Below are 11,171 nucleotides of genomic sequence, written 5' to 3' on the forward strand. Positions count from 1 at the left end.
CTCATGAAATGTTAATAGGGCTCATGGCGACAAAATTAAGGGTGACTAAAAGCTTCTTTTTTTAGTTACCAGCATTTCCAAAATTTATTACAATGTAATCTTTTGTATCAAGAATTTAAAAACAAAACACAGAAAGCTTACTTTTTTCCCTTTTTCTTTTAAAAATTTTCAGATTTCACTGTTTACATAAAGTTCTCATCATGATGTATGCAATGCATATTATTTTCAACAGATTTTTTTTTTTTTGCCTGTTAAAAGTTTCTTCCTGTTGCACCTAACGCCCTCTACCACCTACTCCCCTCCCTCATAGTCTTGGGTATCTACACTTTATCATATCTTTAGATCTTTGAATTTCTGTCATAGAGCACATATATTTGGTACAAATTGAATGGGGATATACAATGTGTATTTTTCAAAGTCTGGCTCACTTTACTCAACATTAATTCTTCTATATTCACACTTTGAATAAATATTAGTCTCTCTTTGAATAAATATTAGTCTCTCTCTTTTTTTAAGAAGTTTTTGCCTTAGGGTACATGAGCTGGCCAGGGAGAGAGAGAGATTTTCTCCTTTCTTCTCCACTCTTCTCTAGGGATCTTGGGCATGCATGCACATGCACCCAGCATGAGCTTCAAGCTACTGGATCTGGGACTCAAACCACAGTTAGCCATGTGCAAATCCAGCTACACTACCTGCTGATTACAAGTCTCACTGTTCCTTATAGCTGAGTAATATGCCATAGAATTTATGTGCCACAGTTTTTCAGCCTAGTCACCAGTTTTTGGACACTTAGGTTGGTTCTATATTTTACCAACTGAGAATAATGCTGCAATTACGAATATGAAAATATCTTTTGGACTGTTTACCCATCCTTTGAGTAAATACTAAGGAGTTAGATTATCAGATACTATGGTAATTCTTTTGCTCCTAACCATTGTAACTTAAATGGTATCTCATTGTGGTTTTAATTTGCATTTCCCTTATGATAGGGTAACTTAGCACATTTTTTCACACCTTTTGGCCATTTGCAACTCTTCCTTGGGAGAGTTTTCTATTCATTTGCCCATTTTAAAATGGACTATTCATTTTTTAATGAGTAAGCTGCTTGCATTCCCTATAAGGTCTAGATACCAATCCTTTGTCTAAGGAATAACTTGCAAATATTTTCTCCCATTCCAAGGGCTGTCTTTTCACTTTATTGTTTCCTTTGCTGTGAGGAAGGTTTTCAGCTTGATGTAATCCCACTTGTCTATTTTAGGGATTACTGCTTATGCTGGGGTACTACTTAAGCAATCTTTGCCTACTCCAGTGTTTTCAAGAGCTTCTCCCAAGTTTTCTACCATGTTTTTATAATTTAAGATTATATAATTAATCCATTTACAGATCCATTTTTAGTTTATTTTTATGACTGGTGAGAGATGGTGGTCCAGTTTCATTTTTCTACAGGTGAACATACAATTTTTCTAGTATCATTTGCTGAAAAGACTTTCTTTTCTCCACTAAATTGTCTTATACCTTTTGTCATAGATCAGCTGGCTGTATGATCTAGGGTTTATTTCTGGATTAAGAAGTCTGTTCTATCGGTCTATGTGTCTTATTGTCCTCTTACCATGTTGCTTTGATTACCACTGCTTTGTAATATATTTTGGAGTCAGGTATTAAGACACCTCTTATTTTATAATTTTTGCACAGGTATTGCCTTGGTAATGTGGGGTCTTTTATGATTCTAGACAAATTTTATAAATGTTTCTTCTATTTCTGTGAAGAATGTCAGTAGCAACTGGGTGGAATAGCACTGAAATTAATTTGAATAGAACTGAAATTTTGATTATACTATGGGAATATCCAAAAACACGAGATCTCTACCCATCTTTTTGCATCATACTCTTCCCCCCCTCCAGTTTTTCATAGTTTTTCTTGTAGAGGTCTTTCAGCTCTTTGGTTAGATTTATTCTTAGGTATCTTATCTTTTCTGTGGCCATTGTAATTGGGATTGCTTTCTTCAATTCTGTCTCAATCTGCTCATTGTTGTTGCATAAAAATGCTATAGATTTTGTGAAAAGTTTACTTATTTTGAAAAGTTATTGCTTACCTTCAAAAAAGGAATGACTTCTTTCATAATTGCTTTAATTTGCCGATCCAGCTGCTGAGTATCAATTCTAGGACATGGGACTGTAGAAACTTCATTTATAGGCTGCTGTGAACTATGATTTTCAATAATGGGAGAATCTACTTCAAAAATAAAAAAAGATTAGAAAAAACAAAGTCAGTGACATTATACAAATGAATTTACAAAACAGTAAAGGATATTAAATTCTGCAACCAGCAGATTGCATGGTGATTAAAGGTGCTGGATTCCCACATGGCCAACCACAATTCAAGTCCCAGACCTGGTGGCTTGCTTTCTTGCTTTCCCTTTCTCTCTGTCCCTCTCTGGTCAAATTAAAAAAATAATAATAACAAACAAAATTAAATAATTCTTTAAAAATATAAAGAACATTAAATTCAGATCTCATGCTAATATAATACAAAGAAACATTTGTGTACTTTTAACACTGCTAATAATAAATGAGGTAATAAAAATACTATTATATGTCAGGTAGAGCTTTTAATTTTTTAAATTTACATGAAACTATGATTACTTATTTATTTGAGAGGTTTTTGCCTTAGGGCATGTGTGCTCATGGGGGTGGGGGGGGTAGGGGAGGGACATAGACAATTAAGAGGGAAAAGTGAGAAGTCATCCTCCAGAGGGGATGGCCATGCCACAATCCCTTCTCCTCCACTGTCCTCTCAGGATTGTGGGTGCACATGCACACACACACCCGATGTGAGTCTCAAGATACCAGGTCTGGGACTTGAGCCACAAGTGGCCACATGTGAGTCCAGTGATGTTACCGCTACGCCATCTGCTGACCCCCTATGGTTATTATTTCTAATCAAAGGACACACCTTCTAAATTATTAACAGCAATAGTGACAGCAGCACCATCTTCATCCTCAATAATCCTGCAGGTACATCTCATAGTTGAATTACTTTCAGCCTCAGTCTTCATACGCTCATATTCCCTCATTCTGGCTAATGCTTGATCTAAGTGAATCACCGTGTTACCTGCATTTGGGACAGAAACAGTACCAGAGTATGTAAAAGCACACTTTTTCATGTATTCCTCAGAATTTATTTATAAAAAAATAGTATCTGAACATACGAAAAGAAAATAAGCTTTAACAAGTTCCATATATTATCCTAGTTTGACACTTCATATGCATATCACATCTACTTGTTTTTTATTTAGTTCCTGAAATAACTACATAAAGTAGATGATAATACTCTCATTTTCAGAGAACACGAGTAACTTGCCCAAGGTTTCACTGCCAATTGACTGTAGAAGCGGGGATTTGAGTCTCTTAGACTCTGACGCCCATATATGTTTTACTACTTCATGTTCTTTCACTTAAACAGTACAAAGGAAATACAATTCCAAAATATCACGTAAATTCTGATAAAAAACAATCCGACCTAACACGAGCCAAATAAGGTAACGAAAAGGATTATTAGTAAGGCTCCCCAATTCTCCTATGTCTGTCTACTTCATATATAACTAGTGGTGAAGGTTTGTACAAGGAAAAGAATAGGAAATAGGAGCTGGCCCTCTTGCCTAGTGGTTAAGGGAGTCGGATCCCATATGGCCAACTGTAGTCTGAATCCAGCCTTGGAAGCTTAAAAAAGTATGCTGGGCTCAGGAACACGGATGACCAAACTGAATAGGATGGAGAAATGGAGAAGAGATAGGCATCTAGTCACACCCCACTGGAGGAGTGTTTTCTCCTCTCTCTAGAGAACACATACGCTCTCTGGCAAAGAAAACAAACAAACAAAAAAAGCCAAAAACTCAGTAAATGAAAGAAACAGGTAGGATTCAATCCCTTGAAAAGGAGTTATAAAACCGAAGGGGATAAAAGGTTAGCCACAGAGTAATTTTCTCTTTAATGGTAAGAGCTCAGTAGAGATCTGATATTAACTTAGAAGAGAGCAAGACTTAGAGTCCTGGATAGTCAGGAGAGGCAAAAAGGGAACATACTGTTTGAATCAGTAGATACCTAATGATATGGCAAGGCTCAGCCCTTTCTTTGTAGTGGAAAAATGTCTCTGAAATTATCTACATCTTCCTGTGCTCAAACACTAGAATGACAGGACATAGGTTATTTTAGCAACTAAGGGCCCAGGAGGTCAGAACGATGAAATTTATGGGTATCTTTTACTCTTAATTCATATAGTACATATAAACATACATGTGAAAGTAAGTAAGAGAGAAAAGAGATAGATAACACTCTCAACAGGATCTGGTCATACTGCGTTACCCTTCCTTGAGTCTTCCATCCCCTTTGGTCTTGGGTACTCACATGCATACGCAGCATAATTCAGGCTGACCAGACCAGAGATTGGAATAGCCGACACCATATGGAACCTGGCTTCTCCTGAGCAGCACACATTACAACTGCAGCATGGAACCTACATGAATACTTGGGTAGAAAATCTACCTACACATTTTTCTTTTCTCTAATCTGTTTTCCATGTCTAGACCTCAAGTTTCTCCCCTTTTGAGACATGTAACACTCGAATCTTCTAAGCTTCTTTTGTTTTACTACTTGTGAAAAAAAAAAAAAAAAAAGCAACGTGCCAAGCCTTAGAATTAAGGGGTTTTTCATTACAGGTTGGTTAGGCTTAAAGAAAAACGTACTTAGCTCATATTATGATGCTAACATTTCTATTAAAAATGTGACTGGATGAAAACTGAATTTTTTTCACTAATTAACAGGATGACATTAAGGAATGACCTATCCTTTAAGGGAAAGGAATTTAACATTTTATGAACTCCTATTATTTATGATAGAAAGATCTATATCTTTTTCATAAGAACATAGTGAGGCAGATAAGATCCCCATTTATTCAATACATCAAGAAAAACAAAGATTAGGTGATCTGCTCGAGGTCAAAACATTAAGTCGGAAGGTTACTGAATTTGAACTGATGAATACTTCTAAGTCCATGTTCTTTCAACTACTTCACACCTTTCTAGAGTTTTGTTTCCTTATCAACGCAATCCAAAGATTGTTTGAGATCAGTCTCTAAGCTGTGTTCCAAGATTATAAAGAATTGGGCTTACCTAGATCATCTGTTGCAAAAGGCTCAAAATTTGAAGACACAGACATCACGCTGTCACCATCATTTTGCTCACTTATTTTATGCGTTTCTCTTTCAAAGTTCTTTTCAAAAGTTTCCTAAGTTATTGTAAAACAAACAAAAATCACTAATATTTCTTTAAAATGTTTTATGATAAATATTAAAAACCAGGGACACTAAGTATTCACATGAAACTGCACACCTAAAAGAGAGATATTCGTAAGTTAAATGAGCACTTCACCCAAATAACACTACCACCAAGGTTATTAAAGGTTGAATATAGTCACAAAGAACAATTGAACTGTTAAGTAACTTTACAAAATATGTCATTATGTAGGTGAAAGCACACAGAACCACCTGCTTAAACAAAGTTAACATTTCACATTTTTTCTACACATTGAGGGACCGTCCTCTATCTTCAAATCCTAATATCTAGTACTTTACTATCTCTGGTTGCCTCATATCAGAAGAAAATTATAACATCATTCATATTTTTTAAAATAAATTTAATAAAATATAATTTACAAATAACACACCCATTCTAAGTGTACAATGTGATGAGTTTTGACAAATACACACTCAAGTAACCAGCTTCCCTAAAGATAAAAACCACTGCCACTGGCCCAGAAAGAGCCTTCACACTCTTCTAAGTCAATCTCTACCACACTTTGCTCAAATGCTTTCTATCACTGTAGACCAGTTGTGCTTTCCACTGTCTAGCTTCTTTAGCTTAGTATGTTTCTCATGTGAATTCGCACTATTGTGTGTTCCATGAGTTCATCATTTGTTTTATGACTGAATAGTATTCCAATGTGGATATGTCAGTTTACCCATTTATTTGTTGATGTTCCACTTTAAGGCTATCACAACTAAAGATGTTATGAACATTAGTGTAGAAATATTTTTGTGGACATATGTTTTAATTTCTCTGGGATGAATACCTAGAAAAGAAATTAATGGGTTGCATGACAAGTTTAACTTTAAAATAAACTGTGCAACTGCTTTCCAAAGTGATCGTGCAATTTTACATGACTACAAGCAGTATGAGAGTTCCAAAAGCTCCACATTCTCACCAACACTTCTCAGTGGCAACCTTTTTAGAACAAGCCATTCTAGGGGGCTAGCAGATGGCATAATGGCTATGTCACTGACTCCTATATGGCCGACTGCAGTTCAGGTCCCAGACACGGTAGCTTGAAACTCATGCCGAGTATGTGTGCCCAAGATCTTGGGAGGAGAATGGAGAAGTAAATGTGGCCTGGCTATCCTCCGCTGAGGGTGATTTCTTACTTTCCCTCTCACTGCCTCCCCCCCCGCCCCCCATGACCACACCTTTCTCTCTCTCTATTTCTGTCTCTCTCTGGTCAAATTAAAAATAAATGAATGAATAAATAAAAATAAATGAATAATTTAAAAAAAGAACTAGCCATTCTAGCAGGTGTGAGATGGTATCTTATATCGCTTTAATTTGGTATTAGCCTTCATTTGCTTTCATGAAACATCTATTCAAATCTCTTGCCTATTTCTTTACTGGGTTGTCTTATAATTGAGTAGTATACGGGCCTTGACAGGTTATTTGTCAGAGTTATGAACTAGAATTATTTTCTCTTAATATCTTTTGAAAAAGAGAAAGTCATTGTTTTTGTCATTGTTTTTTTAAATTTTTGCCTGAGGACACTTAGCAGAGAGACAGAGAAAGAGAAATTGAGAAAGTACTCTCCATGAACCTATGGAAAATGGTCATGCTACAATCCCTTTTCCTCCATTTCTCTTTCTTTTTGGGATTTTGGGGCTCGTTTGCATGCATGCACAAATACACACACACACACACCTGGTGTTTTTCAGGCCACCAGGTCCAGAACTTGGAACTACAGTTGCCCATGTGGGATACAGTTATCTTAGCCACTATGACACCAGTTGGCCTTTAAATTTTTATTTTTAGAGAATCTAATTTATCATTTTTTCTTTTATAGTTAGTGCTTTCTGTATCCTCTGAAATCTCTGTGTTAAAATATAAGAAATCTCTATCTGTGCAACCCCTTCTCCTCCATTCTCTTCCTGAAATTCTGGGCAGGCATGCACATGTGCCTGGTGTAATTTTCAAGCCATCAGGTCTGGGACTTGAACTATGGCCAATCATGTGGCAGGAGTTCAGCACTTTAACCATCATGCCACCTGCTGCCCCTCCATTTGCATTCTGACAATAGTTGATAATTGTGTCCTTTCTCCTTTTTTTTTTTTTTTTTTTTTTTTTTAAGAAAATAATTTTCTAGAGCGTGCTGGGTACTTGCAGGAGAGACAGGGAAATAGAGAATGAGAGGGCAAGTAAGACTCCCTCCCCTCATGAATGATGGCCACACCACAATCCCTTCTCCATTTCTTCCTTTGGAATTTGGAGTATGCATGCACCTGACATGTTTTTTATAAAAGCTGTTGAGTCCAGGACTCAAACTGTGCAGATAGCCACATGGGATCCAGCTGCCTTTACCATGGCACTAACTGGCCTACTACTGATACATTTTATTTAAAAACAAATTTTTTTTTTATTCATCTTACTGTGCCTGTACATGTAACAGTAAGGCAGAAAAAAGACATCAAGAGAGAAAGTGAAAGAAAGAGGAGCACTCTCTACAGGGTCTGGTGAACCACAATCTCCCTCCTTTAGGCCACAATATATGTGCCCAGTGTATTGTACTCAGTCTAGGAGGGAAATATGAACTGTAGTCACCATGTGGGATCTAGCCTCTCTTGAGAAGAGATTATCAATGTGTCTTGGGGCTAGATTTTTAAGATTACTCTCCTCATTATGAAATAAAGGATTGGTTTATGATTAAAGGAAATTTAGGCATTAGGAAACATGTTTTGATTCACTGATTGATAGATGCAGGCTTCCAAACATGCCAAGGACACGTTCATTAGCTAGATAGAGACAGAGACAGAGGAAAAAAGTGGGAAAGCACTCCTCACTGGGGCATGGTCACACTGCAATCCCTCCTCCATTTCTTCCTTCTTTCAGGACTATGGGGACATAGGTACCAGTGCATTTCTCAAGCCACTGGGTCTGGGACTCGAACCACACAGTTGGGTATATGGGATTTAGCTGCCTCAACCCCTGTGCCACAGGCTGGCCCGAAGAACAGGTTTTATTATCTTTTTTTTTTTGGGGGGGAGAGGTTTTTGCTATAGGGCGCATACACTCGCCAGAAAGACAGAAACAGACAGAAAGTGAGAATTACACCCCCGGGGGAGATGGCCACACCATAATCCCTTCTCCTCCATTCTCCTCTCGGGAGTTTGGGCACGCACGCATACGCACTCGGCGTGAGTTTAAGCCACCGAGTCTGGGACTCAAACTGTAGTCTACTACATGGGAGTCCAGCGACATAGCCATTATGTCAACTGCTGGTCCCAGAAGAACAGGTTTTAAAAAACAGGAAAACCATTTTGTTGCTTCAAGAAAAACTTGAAGGTAGATTTTTCTTTTTATCATTTTATAGCATCTGAAATAGAAGATGCAAGGCATTTTTCTTTTCCTTTTTAATACTTAATTCCTCCATCACATCCTCCTTGACTTAAATTCCCAGATGCCTATCCTTACTTTCACTTAGTTCTCTTTTCCCTGGGCAAGACTCATAGGCATTCTGAAATATGTGTGTAAAACTCATAAGACGGGCTCAAATGACTTTGGCCTAGAGGTAACGGAGAATGAAAACCTAGATCTGTCTAACATGGGAGCCATTAGCCATGTAGCTATTTAAATTAAATACAATTTAAAATTTAGTTCTTCTGGTGCACTAGCCACATTTTAAGTGCTCAATAGCAACATGTGACCAATGACTGCAGTATTAGAGAATGCAGATATAAAATATTTCCATCATTGCAGAATCTTACTGACAGTAGTACTGCTTTAGGCCGGGGAGTATGAAGAATGGATACTGTGCTGCTGCTGCTAATTAAATGGCATGAGCAAAATTTAAAATTTTTGCTATAGAGTACATGAGCTTGTGGCAGGGGAGAGGGAAGAGAGGTAAAGTGAGAAATCCCCACAGGAGATGGCCACAGCTCAATCCATTCTCCTCTCAGGATTTTGGACATGTATGCACAAGAGCCTGGTGTTTTTTTCAAGCGGCTGGGTCCTGGACTCGAACTGCAAAATGGGCCATGTGGGCTCCAATCGCCTAACCACTATGCCACCAGCTGACCCCTAAAGGAGAAATAGTGACATCTATGGTGAATTTTAAGTTTTGAAAGAAAAATCAAAGAACTGATTTAGTTATTTAAGTTACACTAAGTACAGCTGTTTATGCCAACTCCTTATTTACCAACTGATATATTTACTTTTTATTTCATTTTAAAACCATGTGAGGTTAACTATATTCTGAGTTGTAGGTCGATTTTCAAAACTGGCTTTAATGGTGAAGACAACGGTGCTCAAATCTTTCAAACTAGACTGAAGTAACTGGACCTACATGAAACCAGGATAAAGGGGAGACCCTAGGGTAAGGATATAAGATTACTGAAAAAGATGTCTAAGAACATCTCTTTCTGACTCTTCATTACCACATAATTTCAATACTCAATAAACCTCCAAATAATCCAATATCTCTGATATACATATACATAAATACATGCCTATGTATGTATAGGTAGACCACTCTCCATTTCCCATAAAATGAGTACACAATTTTCAATGAATTATAAACAATCCAAATTAACAATTACTAATTTGGCATTGTAAAGTCAGTTAAAACTGTGCTGGTTTTGGATGCAGACTTATGTCCGTAGTAGTAAAGGAGTTGGAGCCCAGTGGAAAACTTTTTAAACAGAAAAGATGAAGAACAGTTTTAAAAGAGCAAAAATTCAGAGTTTATTAACAGTTGTAAGAAAATTTCTGTATCTGAAAAACTGACAAGATGATCTTTTGAGAAAACACTATCATTGCCTCAAGGCTCCTACGAACTAGTTATTTCAGGGTACAAGAGAAATGAAGATTTTCTACTAATAATTCAGCCTCCAGCAAACAAGCTAGAGTGGTAGGGAGCTCCTCTGGCCTTCTATCTCTGTCTCTTTGTCTCCCTGCTTCAGTCTTCTCATTTTTTTGTAATTTTTCCTTTTTACAATATTTAAAGGTAAACTTTTTCTCTTGCTCTCTGCTCATTTTTTGTCTTGTTAATAATCCCCTCTGGCCCTCCCACCCCCAGGCAGGAGAGGCGAGGCCTTCAGGAGAAGATTCCTCATGGCTCCTGTGAACTAGTTATTTCTATTTTGTGCTTTTTCTTTTTAAAAGAAGAACAATAATTACAAATATTTTTTGTTTTCCTTTATTTTTTTTGTTTCTTTCTTGTTGTTTCTCTCTCTCTTTTTCGTTTTCTTTTTTCTTGTCTGTCCACTCTTCAATATCCATTTAATGTGTTTCTAGATGGATCTACGGGGATTTAGCTAAATGTTCAAATACTATTAGGGTTAACATATTCCTCAGTATCTACTGAATCTGCTGCATAAAGCGATCACAACAGAATGGCAAAGACATCCCAGATTCACCTCTTTCTGATTGCTCCTGAATGTTCAGATTGAACTTCAAGCATTAGGAAGAAACACCCCATCCATAAATCATCACAAGACCACAAGAAATATGGGAAAGCGAGAAAATACCTCTCCTCCGAGGGAAAAGAATAAGTCCTCTTCATCTACAAGCAATTCAATGGAAGCCATGAAAATGTCTGATAAAGAATTTAGAACATTCATAATGGCGAAGCTAACTGAGATGGAAAAGAAGAGAGGCAATGAACTGCTAAAGAGAAAGGAGAAAGAAGTTGATGAGTTCCAGGAGGTGAGGAAATTCTTGCAAGATCTAAAAGAGGAATTACATGCTTTACAGAAGAGTCAAATGGAACTGTTAGAAATGAAGTCTATAATACAGGAAGTCAAAATCTCCCTTGAAAGTATTAAAAGCAGACTAGATCATACAGAAAATAGAATCTCAGATG

The 11,171-nt window shown here is 37.1% G+C and overlaps 1 protein-coding gene across 22 annotated transcripts in view; it reads right to left on the minus strand.

Annotated features, from left to right (window-relative positions):
- Window positions 1-11,171, minus strand: part of PCM1 (pericentriolar material 1) — a 120,682-nt gene that overhangs the window by 24,523 nt on the left and 84,988 nt on the right. For 15 of the 22 annotated variants that reach the window (XM_027772340.1, XM_027772337.1, XM_027772335.1 and 12 more), the window contains 3 exons: window positions 5,168-5,282; window positions 2,953-3,111; window positions 2,093-2,232 (listed from right to left, as the gene is read on the minus strand). In XM_027772340.1, the coding sequence (XP_027628141.1) occupies window positions 2,093-2,232; window positions 2,953-3,111; window positions 5,168-5,282 (414 nt within the window). The remainder of the gene's footprint in view (window positions 1-2,092; window positions 2,233-2,952; window positions 3,112-5,167; window positions 5,283-11,171) is intronic. The other 7 variants (XM_027772338.1, XM_027772332.1, XM_027772348.1 and 4 more) reach the window with 1 other exon arrangement.

The sequence above is a fragment of the Tupaia chinensis genome, unplaced genomic scaffold (assembly GCF_000334495.1).
Source record: "Tupaia chinensis unplaced genomic scaffold, TupChi_1.0 Scaffold000271_1, whole genome shotgun sequence".
Classification (NCBI taxonomy): Eukaryota; Metazoa; Chordata; class Mammalia; order Scandentia; family Tupaiidae; genus Tupaia; species Tupaia belangeri.